Below are 27513 nucleotides of genomic sequence, written 5' to 3'. Positions count from 1 at the left end.
CCACACTGTATTTATTTACACCAAAGAGTTTTGTCATGTTGCACAGGTTGAGGGTGTTGCTTTGTATTGCCAGGGAGCCTCCTTTCCAAACGGTGCATCCCCACTGTGGGGGTTCTGCCTTTGTTTGAGCTGATATGAATCCCGTTCAGCAGGTGTTTCATGCCTTCCTACTGTGCGCCCAGCACTGGGCTCTGTTTTGGGAGGGACAGAGAAATGTATGTCAGTTTCCGCCCTGAAGAAGCTCTCTTACTCCTAAGGGGAGACTGCGATGATAGGAAAAGTTAAATGAGAAGCCATTGTTATTAATGTTATATCTTCTCAGCTGGAGGGTATTTCTCTTATAATGGGGATAGTCTTTCAAAACCAAGGGATGGGGACAGAAGCCTGATGTGGTTGGTAGAGCTCTTGCTTCCTGCCCATTTCTACCTTAGTTAATTCTTTCAGTAAGTTTTTGAGTGTATTTATAATTACACTTCTGTTCATAGTGTGTCTCTCATACAGCTTGATAAAGTTGGGATACGGGACCATAAGTGTGGGACTTGCACTGAGGATCTTGTACCTTTGAGGGACAATACAAACCTGCTTGTCTCATCTAGCGTCAGTTTTAATGGCTTTTATTACACTTACCTTATTAATTCTTTGGACTGAGTTCCATGAAGGCATATGGACAGTGTGTTTATGATCTTTGTGTTAGTACAGTGGTTCTCACATGTTGGCACATAGAAGTACATGAACAACCACCTCAGAAATGACTGGGCCTGTCCCTAGGGGATCCCATAAGGGTTTCTTTTCTCTCTCTCTCTCTCTCTTTTTTTTCTGTTGGAGATCTTTTAAAAAAGTACCACGGGAAGTCTCATGTATAGCAGTATTATGAATATTGCCATACAAAAAAAAAAAAAAAAAAGAATATAGCCCTGACACACAGTAGATACTTGGTGAGGAAACTTTTTTCATTTTGATGTTTTTTTAAAACATGCCGGGGAAAGTGTATGTTGTAAGTTCACTGTGGTTATGCACTATGTCTTTTATACCCAGACGTACTAGTGATGTTTGAGGGTTACCTTTTTTTTCCTTAGGGGAGAAAAGAGATAGGAAGAACAGGTTTGTGTGTTTGACATGTTTTCCTTTTTGTAGAAATCGGCAATTCCTTGTGTCCTGGAGTCTAGAGGTGGAGTTGAACAAAGCTCTAGAGGCCCGAGGCACTTAGATTACAAGGAAAAGAAGAGGGGAAGTGGGGGAGGATGGAGCAGTGGTCCATCAGGCAATATGAAATTAGTGGTAGGAGGGGAGTTGCTCCAGCATTAGTGGGTGGAGGCCAGGGCGAGGCTGAGGTTGAGAAAGCCTGGAATTGAGGTGACAGGGGGGTCTGGAGGCAGATAGGACATAGAAGTGGCAGTGTCACTGACTTGTTTCTGCCACACCAGGACACCCACATCTCTCGAATTGAGAGTACTATTTTTTTGCCATTATTTGTAGATAGCATGGAGGTTGCCAGCTATATCGGAGCCATGAAAGTGAATATTTAAATATATTAATTGTAATAACCATGATACTTGAAGGAGTTCTTTAACTTTTCTCTATCTCTGTATTTGCTTCAAAAAAAAAAAAAATGAGGCAGTAATTTTTATTTCATTTTGTTTATGTTTTCATAAGGAACCCTAAGAATAATCGGTGGGAATGTAAGGAAAGTGGATTTCTTAAAAGGAGCTTAATTTTAATGTTCTATGACTCATCATAAGAAAAGAATATTAAGAGTATTATGGGTGGGATGGGAACCAGGTGGAAGGGAGCTATGGAGGGGAAAAAAGAGGAACAACTGTAATAATCGGAACAATAAAGATTTATTAAATTTAAAAAAAATTAAAAAAAAGTATTATGGGCTGTTGGTGTGAAGTAATGGTGTCATTTTCCATATATCTTGTTGAGGTATAGTTTAATACTTCTTATCTGTAGTCTAGGCTCTTTAGATTAAAATGAACTTAATTTTGTCATTGCTGCTCTGATAAAACTCTTGGTTTTTCTATGTTCTAGGAAAGTGTGAATAAATTAAGGAGGAAAACAACAATGAAAAATAAATAAATTTGGAAGGGAAGGAATTGGATGGATTAAAATAAAACCATAAACCCTGATTTGGTAGCTCAGTTGGTTAGAGTAGTGGTCGGCAAACTGCGGCTCTCGAGCCACATGTGGCTCTTTGGCCCCTTTGAGTGTGGCTCTTCCACAAAATACCATGGCCTGGGCGAGTCTGTTTTGAAGAAGTGGCGTTAGAAGAAGTTTAAGTTTAAAAAATTTGGCTCTCAAAAGTAATTTCAGTCGTTGTACTGTTGATATTTGGCTGTTGACTGAGTTTGCCGACCACTGGTTAGAGCATCATCCTGATACACAAAGGTTTAGGGTTTGATTCCCGGTCAGAGCATTTACAAGAATCAACCAATTAATGCATGAGTAAGTGGAACAACAAATCAATGTTTCTCTCTCTCACACACACACAAAATTTTTTAAAAATCAATAAATAAAAATTTAAAAATAAAGCCACAAACAAATCCTTGCTTGTTACCCCCTCTGCTCTACGCATGAGACAAAGGAGGAGGTTATTTAGGGGAACTGGGTGGTCGAGGGGTTGCCTTGGCAAGCTCCTTAACCTTTCTGCACCCCAATTTCATCATCTCTGAGACAGTCTTTACCGCCTAGGATTCTTGTGAGGATTAAGAGAGTTAATAGGTATAAAGTGCTCAGAACAGTGCCTGGCACTTCGTGGTGGTGGTGGCAGTGACATGAGAATGGCACATGATTCTCTCTGAACACTAGACTTGTTTGAAAATTGATGGAGACCACGGGCGAGCTGTTACGTGAGGTCTCCCATAGAACCACCTGCATGACAACGCTCTCCCTTTGAAGTTGGCGGTGATGGTGATGAGAGTTTGTTGGGTCTTCAAACGGATGTTTCAGGTGTTCTGTAAAGGCTCATTTGCATTTAGTCTGAATTTCCAGAGGAAGATAGAGTGACTTACATGATAAAATATGTTTGTAAGTTTTTATAATAAAATCATTACTTTTAACTGTCATCCACTTAAAGATTTTCCACAGAAATATTTGAGTCTTGAACAGGTGTGTTTTTTTTTTTAGATTTATTGTGTTCTCAGGCTTATAATAGTTTTATTATTAGTGTTAGCAAAATGTGATAAGGAATTGAAAGCTTTCTCTGATAAAGCAAACTATATTCCAAAAGCAATGGCTAATTTTTCTTAAGGCTGCTTTGGATTATCCATTCCATAGTTCACACCCATCGATGCCACTGGTCGGTAGTTGAACTCATTGGGATTTCCATGGCACAGCAGGTATCTCCGATCCCAGGATGCAGGGGAGAGGTCGTTATGGCAGAGAAAATGGCACAGGCTGTTGGCCATTCTCCCTGCACGTGTGTTCTTCCTCAAGCAGCCTGGACATGTCATGGGGCTCCTGTCAGTCAGCTTTATAGTATGGTTCTCCCGTCCCTTCCCCACACCCTTTACAGCTGTGACCTCGGTGGTGGTGGGATCTATATTGTCCTCGTTTTCTTTCCACTGCACCTTTCTGTTGGAGGTAAGCACTGTACGAACTGTTCCATTACATAGTGAATTAGTGGAGACGAAAGCTGTCTTAGCTGAACGTGTAACGGAGGACTGGGGTTCTGAAGTCTTCTAAGAGCACCCTGTTAGGGTTTTCCATCCTGATCGGTAAGTGAGTCACTGTGGAGCGGTGAATGGCCAGCACGGTCCGAGGCAGCCCGGGTCTGGAGTTATGGGGCAGGTCTCGCCGGATTCTGCAGGTGACGCTCGCTTGTGTCCACAGCACTGTTTCCCTAACCCGGTGAAAGAGGTCGCCTTTGCTGCTGCCAGCTCTCGCTGTAAGGAGCTCGTCCCGTTCTGGAGGAGGCTGCCCCTCTCCGTTCAGTTTCTGCTCTGAGGTGGCCAAGTGGACGTGGGGAAGGCCAGTCCAGTGTTCGGCAGATTGAAAACAGGATGCCATTGATTGTCATGTGGAAGGAGAGTGAAACCTGGCTGATCTCCGTGTTTGTTTCAGTGATTATGTAAACTTTGATTTTTCAGGCGTTATTTTATTTTTCTAAGTAACAGATTTCTGTACTGGGAAAGGGACAGACAGGACCAAACTGCTCTTGAGATGTTTGACTAGCACAGAACATTTTCTTGGGTAAGATGCATGCACTGAAAAATTTGAAGGATGTTTGAATTGTTAATGGAAATTTACTTTTTGTTATGTCACGGCATTTTGTAAAATTGAATTTTATTATCATGTGCCTGAATGACTTAATAAAAAAGTACATTCCAAGCCATATCATATTCACTCAGAATTAGGTCATATATTCCAACCCAGTATACATAAATAAATTACTCCGTTCTGTACAGAAACAATTTCAGTTATTTTTTTCTTTATAAAATGGTAAGTCTTTCTACCTCTTGGTCGTAATACTGTCTTCTGGAGCATTGTAGACTAAATCTCTTACCTATGTTTAGTTTTTATTTCTTTTTATTATAGGGGTTTTAACATTGAAAACGGTAATTGATTATTTAAAAAACCAGTTGGCTCTCTTACACTCCCCTCCTATCTCACTCCTAAAGGTAACTCATATTCAGTTTTGTTTCTATTTGTAAAATGAGATCATACGATATCTGTTGTTCTGCAATTAAAAAACACTGAACAGCCCTGGCTGGTTTGGCTCAGTGGATAGAGCATCAGCCTGTGGACTGAAGGGTCCTGGGTTCCATTATGTCAAGGGCACATGCCTAGGTTGCAGGCTCAATCCCCAGTGGGGGGCACGCAGGAGGCAGCCAGTCAATGATTCTCTCTCATCATTGATGTTTCTATCTCTCTCTCCCTGCTCCCTTCCTCTCTGAAATCAATTAAAACACACACACACACACACACAAACCCACTGAACAGTTATGGTATGGTTTTCTTTCCATGTTAGACATGAAAGTCTGTCTTCTTTTTTATTTTTTTTTTAAACAGTTACATCATGGTCGGATGTACCATCCTTTGTTAGACATCTGGGTTATCTGGGACGTGCGTAACCTTGAGCATTGATGAAGCTGATCTGAGGATGCTGCTTCCCTTGTAGCTCTCGTAGGTCCTGCCTGTTTTCTTCTCACCTCATACTGTGGGGCTTGGAGGTGTGGGGATCCACCTCATTGTCACCCCAACCATCCTCCCACCAGCCTCCAGGAAAACACCCAGCTTTGAATATCCGTCAGCTAATACCACTCCCTTCCCTTCACGTACGGCCTCACTCCCCATCATTCAGTCTCATTCCTACAAGATTTTAGCTTCTAGTTGTGACTCCCTCCATGCTGCTCCTCTGATCACTCTTGGTCTACTTCTCCCGTGACCTTTGATCCCACCTCAGATACTCAGTCCCATAGTTCTTCTAAAAATTAAACGGATTTCTCCAAGTTTATGGTTAATTCTTTTGTTTATTTACGTAAGCAGGAAAGTGTATGTGTTCATGGCTCTGCCTTCAGACTATCTCCAGCATCTGACCCCTTCCGCGGTCACAATCCAAACCTGGATCATCTCAAACTGCAACAATTGCCGCAGCTTCCTAACGGGTCTCCCTGCTGCTTCCTACTTCCATCCTTTCCGTCTCTTCTCAGCCCAGCAAGCCCTGCAGTCCTGTTAAACTGTCAGTCAGAGCATGACTTACATCTCTCTTCACATCTCCCAGTGGCTTTCATCTCAATTTAGAGGGAAAGCTAACAAGTCCCTACGGGTTCCTATGTCTGCTCCCCTCTCCTCTCCGACCTCATCTCCCACGTCTCTCCTCACTGTGTTGCTGTCCCATTGGGCTCCTTGCTGTTTGAACCGTTCAGCCACGTTATTGCCTCCGGGCCTTTGCACGTGCACGTCCCGCTGCTGCTTGCCGTGTGCTTCCCCAGAGATCCGCATGGCTCTCCCTCCCCCTTCAGGCTTCTGTTCGGATGTCACCTTCTCGGTGAGGCCTTCCATCACCCCTGGGATGCAGGTCTCCTGAAGGCATGGCCTTTCTAAAAACGACTGCTTCTGTCTCTCTTGTTCAGTGCTCTGTCCCAGTGCTTAGCATCGTGTCTGGCACAAGATCGGTGTCTGTCAAATGCATTGAATGACTGTAGTGCTTATCGGTTTTCCTTTTTATCGTTTTTTTAAAAAATAAAGTTAGAACCTCACTGAACAGATAAAAACTAAGAAACTTTTTTCTTGTGGGGTATTTTTTTTTGTATATGCAAAAACGTTAAAATTAGCTTTCTTATTTGTGCAACTGCTCTCAATAAAATGTCACATTTTTCAGCATGTTGTAATTTTCAAGTCAGTTTCACGTATTTATATTTAACCTACCCAGTGGGGTGTAGGTAGTGGAATCCGCATTTTGTGGGAAAGCAAATCGGGGCGCAGAGAAGCGTTTTGCTCGCAGTACAGCAGCTAAGGGGAAGGTTGCCATTGCAACCTGCTCCTGATTCCGAGGGAGGGACTCTTGTTTTCTCATTTAGGAACATCTTAAAACGACAGAAACACGGTAGGGGTTTTATTTTGAAAGTCTGGAGAAAGGCGCCCTGATTTCTTATTCCAGATTTAGCCTGCCTTTTGTTCCCATGTTGGAAGTACATAAAATAAATGGTTAACTTGAACGTTCCTGACAATGACAGATCAACAAGTTTTATTTCTCTCACCTGTGGAGGAAGTGGCCTCCGCCCAGTTTTACTGAGTTAGGAGGGAAGTGATTTTTTCAAGTGATAAAAAAGAAATAAAATTCCATGCTCTTCCCAGAGGAGGCGTTCAACAATTGGGAGAATGGTGTGAGACCATATGTTGGTTTGTAAAAGGATATAACTTGTAAAGATGTTTCCTTTGATGCCTGTGATGAATATGGATGTGTTTCCCTTCTAGAGGGTCCAGATTAAATTATTCAATTAGCTCTGCGCTGAAGGGTCTAAATATAGGGAGAGGGTTCAGGCTGTCCTGCCTCGTGAATGTCCGCTCACCCCTGCAGATGTGCAAGTCTGCTGTCATAAACAGCACCTGTGAGTTCAGTGGAACAAGAGACAAATGTTCCAAAAAATGAAACAGAGGAGGATTTTTTTAATTTATTTTTTTAAACAACGGGTAGTTTTTTTTCCGCCCATTCCATTTCCCCTGTGAATTTGGCATGTGCATTTTTTTTTAAAGACCTGACTAATAGGCATTCGTATCTGTTCTGGTTTGTAGATCAGCCACTGGCTAGAACATGGGTCTTGAGAAAGTTACTTAACCTCTGGACTCAGGATTATTAGCAAAGTCGAGATAATGATACAGACGTTAGAGAACTCCTGTAAGGAGTCAGTAAGATGTTTGTAAAAACAATCAGTATAATGCTCGTGGAAGTAATAGCTCAATTAAACTAACTTCACTCCCTTGCTCATGATGCACCATTCATAACTGGCCCCTCAATGGAAATTTACCACATTTAGCATTCTTCGCCATCTGTAGAATTGCTGTGCTATGATAACAATGACTCAAAGAGAAGTCTTTTTTTTTTTTTCTTAGAGACAACTACGGTAGACTGCTCCCCTCTTGTAGTCAATGCAATTAAATCCTAAAATGCCTCTGGTCTTCCATGCCCTATGTTTGAGGAGTGAGCACTTGCCGGGCAGTGACTCAGCAGTGTTTGAGATGACTAGAGGAGAAGTTTGTCAGGGTGAGGTACGTGGGAGCTGGCTCTCTCGAAGGCCACCCTGTGCTAAAGGACAGTTGTCCCACGACAAGGCTGAATTTGAGAAAGGGGTTCAGTGGGACTAACTTTTGGAAGAAGTGGCAAGGGGCTCTAGAAAGAAGCCAAGTTTGTTTGGTGACCTTGAGGACAGGAAGAACACTTTTAAGTGCCGTCAGTCTCCTTAAGTAAACAGCTAGTTCTCCAATGAAACATAACAGAACTGACACTTGCTGTTCTATATGGGATCCCTCTGACTAAGAAAAATTGACCAGTTTCCCTACACACAGCCCAGTTTTATGAGGATGGACGGACAGACTTGTGTATGCAGAGCAGGACCCGAAAGCATTCTTGTCGCAAAGAATGTTCTAACACAATGAAGACATATTGAACAGCATACTTGGCACTCCTCAACTATAAACCTACACTGTAAGCCACATGCAGGTCTGACCTTGGAGACTCCTGTCATTGTGGCATCCTTTGCTTCGTTTTCATCAAGGGGGCGCTACTTTTGAAATCATTTGACTGAAATGTCACAGCTGGTGATGAACTGACAAGCGGTAGGTAAGCTAGAATTCAGGGTCTACGTGGCACTCCCTTGCTTTTCGATTCCTGAGATCCCCATTCACTTAACACTCTCTTTTTTTTTTTTTTTTTTTTTTTTTTATTTTTTTTATTTTTTTTTTTTGGGTTTTTTTTTTTTATTTTTTATTTTATTTATTTATTTTTTTAAATTTCTTTATTGATTAAGGTGTCACATATTTGTCCTCATCCCCCCATTCCCATCCCACCCCTCTCCCCACGCATGCCCCAATCCCCTGTTGAACTTAACCGTTGGATAGGTTTATATGCATGCATACAGGTCCTTTGGTTGAACTCTCCCCCTCCCCCCACCCTCCCCCTACCCTCCCCTATCCTCCCTCTGAGGCCCGATGGTCCGATCGATGCCTCCTTGCTTCTGGTTCTGTTCTTGTTCCTCAGTCTATGTTGTTCATCATTTCCCCTAGATGAGCGAGATCATATGTCACTAGATATATACTAATAAGAACTGAATGTGAGATGAGCAATAATAGTTATGCTGACAGGCAAATGAATCAATCTGTAGCGAGCTTCCCCCTGGACCAACAGTTCTTTTGAGACCCAATTTCAATGTCCAGTAGTTCCTTATGTGTACATGTCAGCACTGACCCCTCAGCTCTGGATGGTGGACAAATGGTGGTAATGGAGGTCCGACTCCCTCTGGTTTGGTCTCGGCCGAACCCAGGGGCACGGCGTCACCCGGACTAAGGGGCACGTGGCCTCACCCATACCCAAGGGGCGCGTGGTCTCACCCGGGCCTGGGACCCAGCCTCACCCGGATGGATCCAGGGGCGCACGGCCTCACCCGGACCCAGGATCTGGCTTCACCCGTACCCAGGGACGCTTGGCCTCTCCCAGACCCAGGGGCACGTGGCCTCACCCGGGCTTAGTTGCACAAGGCCTCACCTGGTTCCAGGGACACATGGTCTCTCCCGGACCCAGGGACGCTTGGCCTCTCCCAGACCCAGGGCCACTTGGGCTCACCCGGGCCTAGGTGCACGAGGCCTGATCCGGATCCAGGGACACATGGTCGCACCCGGACCCAGGGACGCTTGGCCTCTCCCAGACCCAGGGCCACTTGGGCTCACCCGGGCCTAGGTGCACGAGGCCTCACCCGGATCCTGGGACACATGGTCTCACCCGGACCCAGGGACGCTTGGCCTCTCCCAGACCCAGGGCCACTTGGGCTCACCCGGGCCTAGGTGCACGAAGCCTCACCCGGATCCAGGGACACATGGTCTCACCCGGATCCAGGGACGCTTGGCCTCTCCCAGACCCAGGGCCACTTGGGCTCACCCGGGCCTAGGTGCACGAGGCCTCACCCGGATCCAGGGACACATGGTCTCACCCGGACCCAGGGACGCTTGGCCTCTCCCAGACCCAGGGCCACTTGGGCTCACCCGGGCCTAGGTGCATGAGGCCTCACCCGGATCCTGGGACACATGGTCTCACCCGGACCCAGGGACGCTTGGCCTCTCCCAGACCCAGGGCCACTTGGGCTCACCCGGGCCTAGGTGCACGAAGCCTCACCCGGATCCAGGGACACATGGTCTCACCCGGATCCAGGGACGCTTGGCCTCTCCCAGACCCAGGGCCACTTGGGCTCACCCGGGCCTAGGTGCACGAGGCCTCACCCGGATCCTGGGACACATGGTCTCACCCGGACCCAGGGACGCTTGGCCTCTCCCAGACCCAGGGCCACTTGGGCTCACCCGGGCCTAGGTGCACGAAGCCTCACCCGGATCCAGGGACACATGGTCTCACCCGGATCCAGGGACGCTTGGCCTCTCCCAGACCCAGGGCCACTTGGGCTCACCCGGGCCTAGGTGCACGAGGCCTCACCCGGATCCAGGGACACATGGTCTCACCCGGACCCAGGGACGCTTGGCCTCTCCCAGACCCAGGGCCACTTGGGCTCACCCGGGCCTAGGTGCATGAGGCCTCACCCGGATCCTGGGACACATGGTCTCACCCGGACCCAGGGACGCTTGGCCTCTCCCAGACCCAGGGCCACTTGGGCTCACCCGGGCCTAGGTGCATGAGGCCTCACCCGGATCCAGGGACACATGGTCTCACCCGGATCCAGGGACGCTTGGCCTCTCCCAGACCCATGGCCACTTGGGCTCACCCGGGCCTAGGTGCACGAGGCCTCACCCGGATCCTGGGACACATGGTCTCACCCGGACCCAGGGACGCTTGGCCTCTCCCAGACCCAGGGCCACTTGGGCTCACCCGGGCCTAGGTGCACGAGGCCTCATCCGGATCCAGGGACGCATGGTCTCACCCTGACCCAGGGACGCTTGGCCTCTCCCAGACCCAGGGCCACTTGGGCTCACCCGGGCCTAGGTGCACGAAGCCTCACCCGGATCCAGGGACACATGGTCTCACCCGGATCCAGGGACGCTTGGCCTCTCCCAGACCCAGGGCCACTTGGGCTCACCCGGGCCTAGGTGCACGAGGCCTCACCCGGATCCAGGGACACATGGTCTCACCCGGACCCAGGGACGCTTGGCCTCTCCCAGACCCAGGGCCACTTGGGCTCACCCGGGCCTAGGTGCATGAGGCCTCACCCGGATCCTGGGACACATGGTCTCACCCGGACCCAGGGACGCTTGGCCTCTCCCAGACCCAGGGCCACTTGGGCTCACCCGGGCCTAGGTGCATGAGGCCTCACCCGGATCCAGGGACACATGGTCTCACCCGGATCCAGGGACACTTAACACTCTCTTGAGAGACCACATGGCAGCTCTTGCTAGCGTGTCACTCAGTCACACCTGAGAGACTGGGAGCTGTGTTGTGAAGGCAACAGTACCTGCCTAATTGCATCAGTAAAAAGGCTTGTCCTCTCTCCCACCTTCAACCCCCGATTTCTCCAGATTTGGGAAATTACTCTCTGAAAAAAAACAAAAAAAAACCACGTTCATGAGAAAACGGCAAACTAGTTATTGTGCCATCAATCACATGTTTAGAAAGTTGGGAAATGTTTGGCAATAACCAAAACAAGGCTTGATAGTAAGGGGTTCAGTGAGGTGAAATTTGACTCCAGGTGTTGTTGACAGCAGAGCTTGGCTGATGCTTTGATTTGAAACCGGGCGGAGTTCTGTGATCCGCAGTGGATCTTCACATTGCCTTCTCGCATAGGAAACTTGTTTAAGTACATTTTCTTTTTCTGAGGACTCTGTCGAAGTAGAGTTCCTTTTAGTCCAACTGCCAAGCCATGAAGTAGGTTGTTTGAAAAGTGCTTTGGAATCTGTAAAAGAGATGGAGAGCGATTTTATCCATCCTCATTTTTTTTTTTTCTTGTTCTAAGTCCTCCACTCTTTATTTTGGTTGGTGATGGGCTACCTTTGGTTATTTTGGGGTACGTTTCACCTTTGAAATGGAGAAATGTCAGAAGTCAAGAGCTCTTTTAAAACAGGAGAAAGGAACAGGCGCTTCACCTGTTTTCTCCTACAATGCCAGTACTCCAAAACCAGGCTAGTTAGGAGTGGGGATAACTGGGGAAAAGAAACATTGGAACTTTGTTGAAGCCAATTCAGAGAGCATTGCTACTTAGGGGTGTTTTCTGAGACTGAAATAGCTAGAGAAAACCCATCTCTGTTTTTGTGTTCATTGTAATGGCATTATCCTGTGTAGCAAATTTTAACTTTTTTTTTTTTCTGTCTGCCTTAAGTGTCAATATGTATCATTTTCCTTAAGGATCGGTAAAATAAGTAATCTTTCATGCTTTTATTAGGAACTGTTTCGTGTTGGTACCATTTTTAGTTGTACTCTTCTTGTTCCAGAGTATGGTCAGCACCTGTCTTCATTATAGTAGTCCCGTAGTCCCCACTTATTCGTGGGGGATACATTCTAAAGACCCACCCACCCACCTGCATCGTGGATGCCTGAAACCTTAGATAGTACCAAACCCTCTATATACTATGTTTTTTTCCTGTACATACATGCCTTTGATAAAGTTTAATATATAATTTGGCACCGTAAGAGAAACCAAGTAAGTTAAAAAAATAGTCCATTTTGGAATAATGAAAAATTACATTACAGATCTTCTGGCATGTTCATTTTTTCTACCCTTGTTGATGTTTAATTTAGCTGTGCATGCTCATCAGGCCTTGAATCCTCTCTAAACTTGGATGTTAGGATAGATGACACATACCTTTTCATAATACTAATTAATATTGCCACCAGTCACTTTATGCAACACGTCTTTTCCATCTCCTTAGCATTCCCTATGGTGATGTGTTGTAGATATAAAAATGCTAAACTATAAATATATGGTTTGCTTATGATTTCTCTGAAGCCCTGCTATAGCTCTTCTTTGGAAACTCCAGTCTTACTTTTTCTGTTTATTCATAAGATTATCTGTTTAAGCCCTAGCCGGTTTGGCTCAGTGGATAGAGCGTCAGCCTGTGGACTGAAGGGTCCTGGATTCGATTCTGATTCCGGTCGAGGGCATGTACCTCAGCTGCAGGCTGCTCCCCGGTCTGGGCCCTGGTCGGGGCGAGTGCAGGAGGCAACCAATCAGTGTGTCTCTCTCACATCGATATTTCTCTCTGTCTTTCCCTCTCTGTAAAAATCAATGGAAAAATACCCTTGGGTGAGGATAGAAAAAAAAAAGAAGAAGAAGATCATCTGTTTAAGATGAAAGCTAGTGGTATGAGTCAGGAAATGTGCACACGGTCTATTTACTTACGTGGAAATACTCGTCTCCCCCCAAAATGGGTCAAATATTTTTATAGAAAGATAATTTTTATACACTTGTCTTTTTTTCTTCAACGACTCATCCAACTATTAACCATTTTCAAAGCAAAGTTAATCAATACCCTGTGATTTTAGTTCCTTGGTTCTTTTGATCTTTATGCTTTGATGTTTCACCATTAGAGTTAAGATAGAGTAATGAACCAAAGAACAAGAAATGAATTTTAAAAAGTGAGTTGCTTGCGTCATTGAAAATAGATCATTTATCTTCTGTTTTCAGGGTAGTGAGATTCTGATTTTTTTTTTCACCCCAGTCACATGTTGGAGCCTATATTTTATGTTTATTTTTATTGACTAATCTAATTATTCTCTCAATATTTAATGGGATCGCTTATTTGGTCTAGCTCACTGAATCCCATGCCCGTGCAAGATGTGTACAGTGGCACTGGTCTGAAGCTGCAGAGGACATTGGGTCATTGTCTGTCTCCTCTCCTTCTCATCCTTTTATTAAAGGTACTTGGTTTGTAACGCTTGGTGGCTACTCTTCTCCCCCCCCCCCACCCCCGCCTTCTTAAAAAATATATCCTCAGATACAGATCAAAGTAATTTCCTTTTAAAACGTTCTGTGGGAAATTGGGATCTGAACGATAAGAAGTGGCAGAGGGTGTGTTTTGTTGCTGTTCACACAGTTGGATAATTACGGGTGTCTTCCCTGGAAGAGGATGAGATGAAGAAGTGCCCGCTGTGGTCCAGTTGGCTACTTGGGTTTCCTTTAAATATAAAGCGAGTTGCACAGCAGTTAAAGGCTTGTTACATTTCTTTCTTTTCTTTTCTTTTTTTTTTTTTTCCTTTTAACATTAAGGAGCACCACATAAGTTGCAAAATTAAATATCCAAGCCAAAAGGTGTATTTTTCTCATTGGGCTTCTGGCAGGGCTCAGAGAAACCCTTCTCAGGAACAGGACCCCACAGGGCAGGGCTCTGAATTGAGAATCCTGTTTTAAACTCCCATTTCCATTTCTTCTGAAACCAGATCGCACTACAGGTCCAGCCTGACATTGTAAGTAGAGATTGTGTGTGGCTTGAGCTCCTGAAATGGAGTTTTGTTGTTTTGTAATTAGCAAATCACATATAGAGGCTTTAAACATTTATTTTAAAGCTATAGTTTTTCATTAGAGAGTGTTTGGAAAGTTTAGAAAAGTAAGAGAGAGAGAATACTAACCTTCCAACTCAGCCACTGTTCATATTTTGGTGTATCTGCGTAGTTGTTTATGTTATAGATATCACTTTGCATTCTGCGTAAGGGGTTTTCCCAGTTATTATGTAGTTTTTATAAGCATAATTTTAATGGGTTATATAGCAGTCTATTGAATGAATTGTACTGTAGCTTACATAACTATTTTTCAATGATTAGATACTTCTTTTTCCCCCATAATAAATAATGCTCTGATGAAAACCTTTGTACAAAAACTTTTTACCTTTTCTAGTTCAGAATATTTCAGACTAAGTTTCTAAAAGTGAAACAAAGATCTCAATATTTTAAGGCTAGGGGGTTCTTTGCTAGATTAATGCTTTATTTTATTTTTTATTTTTTTGTCAGTGTGAAATGTTTGTATTTGGAGAATCGGGAAGGAAATCTCTGTTTGCTGACTCATGTTTTTATTTTGCACTTTAAACTGATAAGGCCACTTAACTTTTGACATAAACTAAAGCAGGAAGTACAAAAAGGGGCAGAAAAAATGAGTTGTCTTGCCAAGGACAGAGTATCATGGACTCATTTGAATTCCTAATGGGAGGTAGATGACCTGTTTGACTTGTATAGCTGAGAAAAATGCTTACCTCAAAAAGGCACAAATTAGTGATCAGCCTGCATTTTGGGTCATCTGTGCATTTATATGCAAAGGGTTGTGATCTTGGCCCTTTAATTTGTGAGTGACATCAAGACATTCACCGCCTAACTGGCCCCTGCAGTATTTTGACGCGGTATGTTTGTTTCTGTTTTTGTTTTGTCTCTGTATAGACAAGACTTCCTGTATTGAGGATATCACCTTAGCTGTCTTTCTAAAGCATAGATCTAGTCATGTCGATGCTCTCATTTAAAACCGTCCACTAGTCTTCAGAATGAGATGTGTCACAGGCCCTTCACAATCTTGCCCCTGCCCTTCTCATCAGTCTTGTATTGTCTCCTACCATCTTGAACCCTAGCATTTCTCTTATGTGTCTATTAAAACTAGCAGTTTAGAAAAGTGGTTAGCCCTAGCCAGTTTTGCCTAGTGGTTAGAGTGTCAGCCTGCAGACGGAAGGGTCAAGGGTTTGATTTCGGTCAAGGGCATGTACCTGGGTTGCAGGAGGCAACCAATCGATGTGTTTCTCTCACATCCACTTTTCTGTCTTTCCCTCTCTCTTCCACTCTCCCTAAAAACTAACGGAAAAATATCCTCGGGCGAGGATTAACAACAAAAAACGTGGTTAAAAGAAATTGAGGCTGCCGAGCCAGGCAGCATGGGTTCAAACTCTGACTCTGCCACACAGCTGTGTACACAAACAACCTCGGGCAAGTTAACTTTCTACATTTCACTCTCCTTAGCTGTAAAATTAGTGTTCACTTTGGGGGTTTATTGCAAAGATTAAACTAGTTAATAGATGTGAAGTGCTTGAAACAGATTCTGTCAGGTAATGATTGCTCAAAATGTTAGCTCTGTTGTTTCACAGAATTCTACGCATCCTTTAAGGCCTGTCTGATCCCTCCTCGTTGACGAACTTCCTGAAATCCTGGAATTAATTGTTCTCTCTTTTTCTGCTTTTCTACGTTATTGACGCCTGTTTTAGAGCTTTCACCACATAGCATCATAGTTAGGCACTGGCTCTTGCATGGGAATGTGAGCTCCCTCAGTATGTAGACATCTGTGCCTCTGCCCTCGGAGAAGCACAGTGCTCAGTACAGCGATGTTGGATGAATGTCCGTTCGAATAGTTAAAACATGGGTGTGAGCCCTAACCGGTTTGGCTCAGAGGTAAGAGCATCGGCCTGGGGACTGAAGGGTCCCAGGTTCGATTCCCGCCAAGGGCACATGTCCGGGTTGTGGGCTCGATCCCCAATAGGGGGCGTGCAGGAGGCAGCCGATCAATGATTCTCTCTCATCATTGATGTTTCTGTCTCTCTATCCCTCTCCCTTCCTCTCTGAAATCAATAAAGAAAAAAAAAATCACACTATTTAAAAAAAATAAAATAAAATAAAACACGGGTCTGAAATGGTGGTTCTTAATCGCCTGCCACCCCCAACACATGTGTTAGTGTAACAAACCCTTCAGTGATAGAGCTCCGAGTAACCTCAAGTAATTTTTCAATAACTCACCCCCTCTACTTGAAAATCATTGGCTAAACTATAAAGAAGCAGTTTTTGGAATAGAAGAAAATGACATATAGAACAAGAAGAAATAAATCCCCTTCATAAATTATGACTCGAGGACTAGACAGAAGTTGTCTTTCTTGTTCTTTTGCAAAACTAACTTTTAGTAAGTGATCATGTCAATAGGTACACTCTGACCAAGTGTGACTTTGGATAATAGCATCATTTTGTTTCCTGTTTCCTTTCCTGTTAAATGAAAATAATACCAGCGTGAAAAGAACTGGTAAATTTGGGTAAAACTCTTTACTTTAAAAAAGGAAACTACTGACTGCTACAGCCTATTAAATAATATTTATATTGGGTAATATTTATTCATATTAAATATTGAATAAAGTCGAAGCCCCACACTTGGCCTTCTGATTTCTCCAGGGAGCTAAACATTTGTTGAGAATCTGCTATGTGCCAGGCATTGTGCTGGACTCCAAAGATAGGAAGACAGAAGATTGAATTCCTTATTTTATTATAATGAGAACGATGTGTAAATGACCACAGAGTACCTAGGGGCATGCACAGTTTGCTGTGAGAGCTGTTCATAATCATTATCTTTTTTAATTTTGAGGATCAGTAATGATTTTCCCCTTTTATTTGTTATTGATAGTAAGTGCCTTCTCTTTTATTAACCATTTTTTCTAGAGGTTTATTCAACTTTATTAGTCTTTTCAGAGAACCAACTTTGATTTTATACGTTTTCTCTATTCTTTTTATTTATTTTTTAAATAACTACTGTCATTTCCTTCTACTTTCTTTGGATTTAATTTAATGTTGTTGTTTTTTCTTGTGGTGAATACATAGAACATTGGTTTTCAACTTTACTTTTCTTTTCCAATATATGTATTTAACAGTATACAAGCATGGTTTGAGCCATATCCTATGGTTTGTCATATTTTCATAATCATTAAGTTAAAAAGGGTTTCTAATTTCCATTGTGGTTTCTTTTTGACCCATGGATTTTTTAAAAGTATAATTATTTTCAATAACAACATATTGTTAATCTTCTGTATCTATTGATTTTTGTGTTATCAGTTACTGTGTTAATCTTTCACTAGATTGTGGGTTCTCTCTTTATTATTTTTATTCTGTCAGCTTCTGCTTTATGTATTTTGAGACTGTTATTAGGTGCATAAAATTTGATATATTCATGGTGGGGACTGTGTTACATTCATGGTAGATTAACTCTTTTAACATTATGAAATGTCCCTTTTTATCTCTGATGATGCTTCTATTTTGAAGTCTATTTTGTCTGATTGGCTAACTTTGCCAGCATTTTGGTAAAAATAACCCCATCCTTCCTATCAACCTTTCTCCATTCTTATATTTAATCGGTGTCTCTGGTAAGTACACTGTGGTTAAGAGGAGCTCTCCATCCTCACCCCTGTCTTTTACTTACATATTTAATCTGTTTATATTTAAGTAATTGCTGATACTTTGGGGATTAGATCTAAATTGTATTGTTATTTATTTGTCCCATCCATTATTTGCTTCTTTTTTCTCCTTTCTTATATTCTTTGTATTAGTCATATTTTAAAAAATAATTACATATTTTAAAGCTACTATTACCTTTTTATAGTTTTTTCATCATTTCCTCTAGATGAACGAGATCAAATGTCACTAGATATATACTAATAAGAACTGAATGTGAGACGAGCAATAATATTTATGCTGACAGGCAAATGAATCAATCTGTAGCGAGCTTCCCCCTGGACCAACAGTTCTTTTGAGACCCAATTTCGATGTCCAGTAGTTCCTTATGTGTACATGTCAGCACTGACCCCTCAGCTCTGGGTGGTGGACAAATGGTGGTAATGGAGGTCTGACTCCCTCTGGTTTGGTCTCGGCCGATCCCAGGGGCACGGCGTCACCTGGACTAAGGGTCACGTGGCCTCACCCATACCCAAGGGGCGCGTGGTCTCACCCGGGCTGGGACCCAGCCTCACCCGGATGGATCCAGGGGCGCACGGCCTCACCCGGACCCAGGATTTATAGTTTTTAAATTATTCTTTCAGTGGTTGCTTTATTATGACATGACTTCAAAGCTTCTATCAATAATAATTTAATTCTTTACCGTAGCCGGGTACTATAGGGAGCTTAGAACACCAACTTCATTTAGCCCTTTCTGCTTTGTTGGGTTATGCATCTTAATTGTATGTTATAAACAGCAAAGCGATTCCTATTATTGTTTTGTGACATCAGTATTAATTTAGACTTACCCTTACTTACCCTTCTGGAACTCTTCATTCTTTCCTGCAGTTCCTTGTTTCTTTCTAGGAACTGTTTCCTTCTGCCTGATGAATTCCTGCTGGAAGCCAGTTTTCTCAGATTTTGTTTGTTGGAAAACATCTTTATTTCACAATCATTTCTTTGCATGATTTTTTCTACGAAGATTCATGCATGGGGGATGGGTCCCTCAGCTCGACCTGCACCCTCTCCAATCTGGGAGCCCTCAGGGGAGCCCTCTCCAATCCAGGAGTTTCTGTCTGTCTTTGCAATCATATGAGCGAATTGTCTGAGACCCCAACCCAGTTTGGTTTGTTGCTCACAGAATAATAGAGGCTTTTTTTTCCCTTTGCTCCATTGGTGGAGACTTCCTGGAAGTTTTAGGATATCTTCCCTTTAATTTTTCCTAGACACTCTGATTTTACTTAGGTGTCTCACTTTTGCTTTCCCTCCATTCCCCACCACAACAGTAACTTGCTCCAGGCTCACTTTGCTCTAGTGTCTAGGAGATCCACCTGCCCCCAGAACTACGATTCCCAGCATTCCTGGTGCTCCCCGTGCTCTTGGTTTTCCCTTCCTGCTCTGTCTCTGTTCCATGGCCTTCCGCTCTGCCAAGTCCTCCAAGCAGCCAGCTCTCCCTCTCTGCTCTCTGTCTGGTGGCTTGGGGAGCCAAGTTCTCCAAGCCGCTCCACTCTCCGCCGGCTCTCCCGCTCTGCTCTCCACCCTGCGCCTGTGTATGCAAATTAACCCTCCATCTTTGTTGGGTTAATTTGCCTATTCACTCCTGATAGGCTGGTGAGCGTTGCGGAGGTATGGTCAATTTACATGTTTCTCTTTTATTATATAGGATACTGCCTCTGTCAGTCTTCTCTTTTCTCATCACCTTGATCCATTTTAGTATTAACCTTTTGCACTCGGATGTCGAGTGTGACTCGACACGGTTAGCATTAGAATAAAGGAATTGAGAAAAAAGCAAGCGAGTGCAAAGGGTTAAGATGATTCTAAGCAGTGTTTTAGTATTAAAACTGTCATTTTTGCCCTTATGAATCTGAACTAAAAGCCTAGTGTATTCACCAGGCCTCCTTCTTAGCTGGCCCTCAACTCCATTTTTATTTTTTGTCTCCACCATTAGACTATTGAAATCTCTGCTTGGGTCTTTAGCCTCTTTCAGTATCGCTACTAGGCCTCTTGCTACTCATAGCACAGGCTTTGCAAATGCCTTGAAAAGAAAGGCAATGAAGAATGCTCAGCTCACTTCATTGCTTTTTCCTTTTCTCCAATATCTTGGCCACTCTGGTCCTGAGTACCTTGGTTGCTTTTTAAAAATATATATATTTTTATTGATTTCAGAGAGGAAGGGAGAGGGTGAGAGTAACATCAATGATGAGTGAGAATCATGAACTGGCTGCCTCCTGCACGCCCCCCACTGGGGATCAAGCCGGATACCCCAGCATGTGCCCTCACCAAAATCAAACCATGACCTCCTGGTTCATAGGTCAACACTTAACCATTGAGCCATACCGGCTGGGCACCTTGGTTGCTTTGTGATGCCATTGAAAGCTAGGCTCCCCACCCTAGTTTGTTTGCATTTTATTCAGCTTCTAGAGTAATTTTTGGGAGGAGGTTGGTTTGATACATGCTACTGCATCTTAGCCAGAGTTTGTGTAAAGTTATCCTCTTTAATCTTTCTCATCTTTGTACTTACATCTGGTTAAGGGTAACTAGAAGGTTTAAATGAGACAACTTCACTAAAGAATTTGGTAAAGTGTGTGTTCATGTGCATCATTCTGTTCATGCCCATAGAAAGAAAATTTGAAAAAGTGTGAAATAAATTTCTTACCTTACATATCCTGTGGCCAATTGACATAGGCTTGTCCATTGAATAAGTACCCTAAATTGTTGCTACATTTATGTGGTAAAAATAGAACTACCTCTTCTTTTAGCATAAAAAATACTTGAGGAACAAATGAAAACCTTTGTTTTTGTTGATTCAGGTGTGTCTTAAAATACACTCTTAGTGCTATAAGTGAATCTAAATATAAAACACTATAATATCTGGTGAGAACTTGAACTGTTTTGTACTAAGATGTCTATTGCTTATATCTCAGAAATCATGTAAACAGTAACATACTATTTATTTTTTATGTATGTTTATTTATTTTTAAATATATTTTTATTGATTTCAGAGAGGAAGGGAGAGGGAGAGAGAGACAGAAACATCAGTGATGAGAGATAATCATTCATTGGCTGCCTCCTGCATGTCCCCTTCTGGGGATCAAGCCCACAATCGGGGCATGTGCCCTGACCAGGAATCCAACTGTGACCTGGTTCATAGGTCAGTGCTCAACCACTGAGTCACGTCGGCCTGGCAGTAGCACACTGCTTTTTAAACTGTGTCTCAGTTTATTCATCTGTAAAATGACAATGCTTTTATTACCAACTGAAAGGATTATTTAAAGGATTAACCTTTTGCACTCGGATGTCGAGTGTGACTCGACACGGTTAGCATCGGTAGCAGCTCGTATGTCGAATTGTATTGAATGTATCAATAATTTGAAATATAAAAAAATCCAAATAAATAAGTTTGTATGAAAAGAAAGTCCAGTTTTTTATTCTACTGCCGCGCTTTGTAAAATCTGGGGTATTTAAAAAATTAAATCCCGAGTAGAATAAAGGAATCGAGAAAAAAGCAAGCGAGTGTGAAGGGTTAAATGCTGTGTGTTAGTCTGCTTGGGCTGCCTTAACCGAGTGCAGCAGGTCCTTGAAATGACATCATTTTGTTTAATGTTCTGTTGTAACGTTGATGAGATGCCATACAAGCTCTTGTTTGTATCAGTTAGCCTATGGTAAAAATCGGATTCCTTACACATTGTTTTGCTTAAAGTCGCAGAACCTATCGAGAACATTACATGAGGCCATAGTGTACTATAGATTGTGTGGTTTAAACAACAGAAATTTATCTGTCACAGTTCTGAAAGCTAGGAAGTCCAAGATCAAGGTCCCAGCCAATTTGGTTTCTGGTTTTCTCTTCTTGGCTTGCAGATGGCTGCCTTCTCTCTGTGTCCTCACATGGCCTTCCCTCAGTGCATGGGGGAGAGAGAGAGATACTCTCCCTTCTTCTTGTAAAGCCACCATTCCTGTCAGATATGACCCCACCCTCATCGTCTCATTTAACCTTCGTTATTTCCTTAGAGGCTCCCTCTCCAAATATAGTGTGATATTGGGGGTTAGGGTTTTAACATGAGTTTTAGGAGGAACATAGTTCAGTTCATATCATACTTTAATACATAAAAGCACTTAACATCGCACCTGGCCCATAGTCATTCTTTAATAACTTGTGGCTTGTGGTAGAGATGACTTTAACCTATTTTTTTTTTCTTTTTTCTTTTCTAGGTACTGACTCTGGGTTACCTTGGAAACACTAGGAATGGTCCTTTCTACTTTTCAGCACCTCAAGACTGAGAAGCTAAGGAGAGTCCTATGTCAATAAAGGGAAATCCCTCCTCTGGTCCTTTTGCATTTGGAGGCTCCTGTATTTTACCATAAGCAAGGAGTGTCCTAACAGGTGCCATCACCATGAACGTGACAAGTTTATTTTCCTTCACAAGCCCAGCCGTGAAGAGACTTCTTGGGTGGAAGCAGGGCGACGAAGAAGAAAAATGGGCAGAGAAAGCTGTGGACGCTTTGGTGAAGAAACTGAAGAAGAAGAAAGGGGCCATGGAGGAACTGGAGAAGGCCCTGAGCTGCCCGGGGCAGCCCAGTAACTGTGTCACCATCCCCCGCTCTCTGGACGGCAGGCTGCAGGTTTCCCACCGGAAGGGACTGCCTCACGTCATTTACTGCCGAGTGTGGCGCTGGCCCGATCTTCAGAGCCACCATGAACTGAAGCCACTGGAATGCTGTGAGTTTCCTTTCGGCTCCAAGCAGAAGGAGGTGTGCATCAATCCCTACCACTATAAGAGAGTGGAAAGCCCCGGTAAGTGAGTCTCTTTTTGTGCTGATGCGTTTAGCAGATTCGTGTGGTTTTAAGACGTCGGAATAATTCCTCTTCAGTGGTATTTTGCTATGACATACTCCCTGTAGAGGATGTGTATGAATTATGTTCTGCTGTGGAATCATTTGATGTGATTACTTTATAAGCTATTTCTAATTTTTTTATGTGTTTTACCTTTTTAGGGGGCGGGGCGTCTATAGTAAAAGATACACTACTTTAAAATTTGTATGGTCTTGTTCTCAAATTAGAGGCCACATTGTAGACATTTGCTTCAGTTGGAAAGTGATTAGGCAATCTTAAGCACTTAAGTATCTCATTGTCAGATTGGAACCGATTTTGTTGATGGATTAATGGTTAGCAAGAGTTCCAAAATGAGTCTGTGCATTAGAGTCACATGACCTCCCTCCCAGAAATTCTGATTCTTGTATAGCCTAGTAATCCATGTTTTTAACAAGATGGTGCTGATGTAGTTTATTAGATTGTGTTTGCTAGGTCATGTCATAACATGGTTCTCAAATAAAAGGCATTCTTTTTTTTTTATGGAGTATTTAAGACATACAAACAGAGTTTAAAGACTGGGGAATAATATAATCAACATCTCTGTATCCATCACCCAGTTTAAGAAATAAGAGATTACAAATAAAACTGAAATTACAGTTTCTACCTCTCTGATCCCATTCCCTTCAGTAACTGCTATTCTGAATTTGATAGAATTTTATGGTTATCACTAGAGGCCTGATGCATGAAATTCTTTCAAGGGGCTCGGCCCTTGCAGCCGCAGCAGCTGTCCTGGCTTTGTCCAGAAGGTTGCCCGGAAGGTCATCTGGACAGTCGTTCCGCTGTTCTGCTGTCCGGTCTAATTAGCATATTACACTTTTTATTATTATAGATTCCTATGCATGCTTTTTAAGTATAAGTAACAGTATTAGTACATATGAATCCATGTCGGTATCTATTTTGTATACTTAAGATTATCTATAATAATAAAAGCGTAATATGCTAATTAGACCGGACAGCCGAATGACCTTCCAGACGAAGCCAGGGCTGCGAGGGCCGAGGCAGCCAGGCCTGCGAAGGCCTACTCTTGCACGAATTTCTTGCATAGGGCCTCTAGTTATACAATGATATTGGAGGATCCTTCTATAATTTGTTACATTTATTTACCATTAGGTTTTTATGACTTCTCTTTTATACACTGTAGGATTACGCTTTTGAGTTCTGTGAAAAATCCCCTGGAGATTTTATTGGAATTTCATTTGGGGTAGGACTAACATAGTCACACCCTGTGCATAATCTTTTCTAAAGTTATGTAAGTCTTTTAAAAAAATTTTCCCCATAAAGTTATTGTACATCTTTTCTTAGGTTTCTTTCTAATCACTGTTTGGGTTCTATTGTATCCTTTTGTAAGTTATATTTTGTTATAGTTGGGACTGCACTTGCTTTTTACCAACAACCTTAGGTTTATTTCTAATCACTGTTTGGGTTCTATTGTATCCTCTTATAAGTTATATTTTGCTCTTGTTGGGACTGCACTTGCTTTTTACCAACAACCTTACTGGAATTCCCCTTATTCTAATATAAACACACTACTTACTGCTTGTTATACCTGCTGTGATGTTAATTTTAAAAACACACACACAAAAAACTCAACTCGAAGAAACATGGTCTTCTTTTAGCTAGAAATTGAGATGGAGCGAGGAGTTTTGGAGAGTAAAAAATAGTGTATAAGTAGTACAGTCATGTGCTGTATAACGATGTTTTGGTCGACAACAGACCACCTATATGACAGTGGTCTCATAAGATTTTAATGGAGCAGAAAAATTCCTGCCACCTAGTGAGAACTCCACTGTCCTTTCACTATCATAGCGGTGTGTTTCCCTCCAAACATCACTCTTTGACCCAACCATTGTATCAAGGAGTTACAGAAGCTTTTAAGGCCTACGACCTGAGGAGGACCTTTGTCCGGGCTGTTGCTAAAACTGAAGGAGACACTGAGAAGACACTGATGCAATTCTGGAAAGATTACATCTATGATGTTCAAGGTTTGCTTAAGAACCTTGCTTGGGTTTAAGGTGATGTCACCAAGGAGTCTTGAATGGCATCTGGAAGAAAGACACTCAAGAGGTTCATTCATGACTTCAAAGGATTTGCCCAGGATGAGGTAGTTGCAGGAATCAACAAGGCTGTGGTTGAGATGGTAAACAAACAACTTGAACATGGGTGTGGATGAGGGTGACATTGAGGAGCTCCGGGAGGAACTGGCTAATGAGGAGTTGTTGGAAGTGGAACAGGAATGCATAGCTGAAGAAGAAGCAAGAAAAAAGAAAACTGCAGGAGAAAAAAGAAGAGCCCCCAAGAAAATTCACAGTGAAGGGTTTAGCAGACGCATTTGCAGACCTCAGCAGGTGCCTTTAAAGGGGCCTTAAGAGATTTGTACTCGAACACCAAAAGGTTTGGATGGTGCATTATCTGGTTACAAGAAAATCTGTGATGAGGAAAAGAAACAAACCAAACCATCATGGACGTATTTCTGGAAAGAGCGACACCTCCGTGAGAAGAGCGTCAGTCAGGTCCTTTAGGAGGTGTTCCAGAAGAAGGCACTGTTATCCTACGAGATGACAGTTCCATGGGTGTTATTGTCCCTGAAGCCCTTCTAGTGTGACAAGGTGTGGAGGTGGAAGACAGTGATGTAGGTGATCCTGGCCTTGTGTTGGCATAGGCTAATGTGTGTGTTTCTGTCTTTAACTACAAAGTTTAGAAAGTAAAAAAAAAAAAAATTAACTCTAAAAATAAAGCTTATAGAATAAAGACATAAATCAAGAAAATATTTTTGGACAGCTGTATAATGAGTTCTGTTTTAAGCTAAACATTGTTTCAAGGGTTGAAAAGTTAAAAAAAATTAAAATGTTTATAAAGTAAAAAAGTTACAGTAAGCTATGTTTCATTTATTATTGAAAAAAGGAACGTTTTAAAAATAAATTTAGTGTAGCCTTAGTGTACAGTATTTATAAAGTCTTCAGTTAGGGGATAGCAATGTCCCAGGCCAGTGGTCGGCAAACTCATTAGTCAACAGAGCCAAATATCAACAGTACAACGATTGAAATTTCTTTTGAGAGCCGAATTTTTTAAACTTAAACTTCTTCTAACGCCACTTCTTCAAAATAGACTTGCCCAGGCCGTGGTATTTTGTGGAAGAGCCACACTCAAGGGGCCAAAGAGCCACATGTGGCTCGCGAGCCGCAGTTTGCCGACCACGGACCTAGGCCTTCACATTCACTCACCACCCACTCAGAGCAACTTGCAGTCCTTCAAGCTCCATTCAAGGTACATGCCCTATACAGGTGTACCATTTTTTATCTTTTACACTACGTTTTTCCTGTACGTTTTCTGTGTTTGGATTCAGACATACTTACCACTGTGTGACAGTTGCCTACAGTATTTTTTACAGTAACATGATATATAGACTTATAGCCCAGGAAAAATGGGCTAGACCACATAGCCTAGGTGTGCAGCGGGCTGTCCCATCTGGGTCGGTGTCAGTGCACTCTGTGATGTTCACACAATGGCAGGATCTCCCAACCATGCATTTCTCGGAATGTAGACCCGCCATGAAGTGAGACATAACTGTAGGTACAAATAAGATTATTTAAGTGCGTGATGTTAAGAGTTTCTCTTTCTGCAAGTGTTTGGACAGTTATGGGAAAGAGAAAGTTCGTGCAGCTTCTGAAGACGTTGGCCCTGCTGATGATGTAACAGGTGGCTCTTTCCTTGGACGTTGAGTAGCCGTAGAATCAAGGCTGCTCATTAGTGGTGGGGTAAGTGTGGGTTTTCTTTTTCTTTACCAGAGGAAATGCTGACAGCGGTTAAGGAAGTCATCTGACTGTGGTTGTGAGGAGACCATTCAGCTGCTATCTGCTGCTATTAAAATGGCTTCCCGGAGACTTCCTGTCATTTGGCTTTTTTTCTTTTCTTTTTTATGTTTTTCACATGGTTCTTGAAAATTATCTTCCGTACTTTGAACTTCATTAACTTGAAAGGCCATATTGAACCTGAGCTTGAAATTCTGAGATTTCCATTTTGATCTTTAAAGTAACACCCTGCAGTTAGCTCCCAGGTGCTTTCATTTTCAGCATAATGGCTCCCAGCTGTTGGAAGAATGAAATGCACCTAAAATCCTCTTCACCTGTTGCCGGAATGTGGGTTTCTGACTCTGGCTGCTTCAGTCACTGTGTCATTTGTCACTTGGTGAATTTTACCTTGGAAAGGAAGTCTTTACATTACAGGGATGGAGAAGGAATTGGTGGTTGCCAGGGGCTGAGGAGGGGAGGGGGTGTGGCTATCAAGGGCAGCAGGAGAGATCCATGGGTGGCTGGAAATTCTCCGTGTCTTGGCTGTAATCAGTGTCAGTATTCTGCCTGATGTTGTTCTGTAGTTTTGCAAGGCGTTGCCATTGGAAGAGGCTGGGTAAAGGGTAGGCCGGATTTCTCTGTATTATGTCTTACAGCTGCATGTGAATCCACAATTATCTCAACTTAAAAAGTAGTGGTTCGGGAAGAAGCAGGTAGTTCAGCTCACGACTCCAATAGTCACACCCCTGCTTTTCCTCTCGACAGCACTGTGCTTGGACACGCAGCAGAGGAGCTCTGTGCATGCTTCTTACGTTCACGCACAGACGATTAAACAGACATGACGTACTCAAGGATCGAGATGTAGTGCAGTTAATATTTTTTTAAAAACAAAAGTCAGTATCTTTTCTAAAAAATGTGTTTCTTTATATTGGGAATGTTTTTACTTGAACCAGTGGTGACAGAAACTTCTGTCTTATTCAGGTGATTGGGGTTTTCTTTCTTCTGTGTTGTTGTTTAAGTCTTGTGTTAGTACAGCCACTTGGAGAAGTATTAGT

The 27513-nt window shown here is 42.9% G+C and overlaps 1 protein-coding gene across 3 annotated transcripts in view; it reads left to right on the top strand.

Annotated features, from left to right (window-relative positions):
* The window catches only part of SMAD1 (SMAD family member 1), a 75351-nt gene that overhangs the window by 11174 nt on the left and 36664 nt on the right, over positions 1-27513 (top strand). For all 3 annotated transcript variants that reach the window (XM_008143875.3, XM_054717699.1, XM_054717700.1), the window contains exon 2: positions 22010-22592. In XM_008143875.3, coding sequence (XP_008142097.1) covers positions 22193-22592 — 400 coding nt within the window. In that variant the 5' untranslated portion in view covers positions 22010-22192. The remainder of the gene's footprint in view (positions 1-22009; positions 22593-27513) is intronic.

The sequence above is a fragment of the Eptesicus fuscus genome, chromosome 6, assembly GCF_027574615.1.
Source record: "Eptesicus fuscus isolate TK198812 chromosome 6, DD_ASM_mEF_20220401, whole genome shotgun sequence".
Classification (NCBI taxonomy): Eukaryota; Metazoa; Chordata; class Mammalia; order Chiroptera; family Vespertilionidae; genus Eptesicus; species Eptesicus fuscus.
Note: the sequence above shows the minus strand (reverse complement) of the source record. Positions and strands in the feature narration are given on the sequence as shown.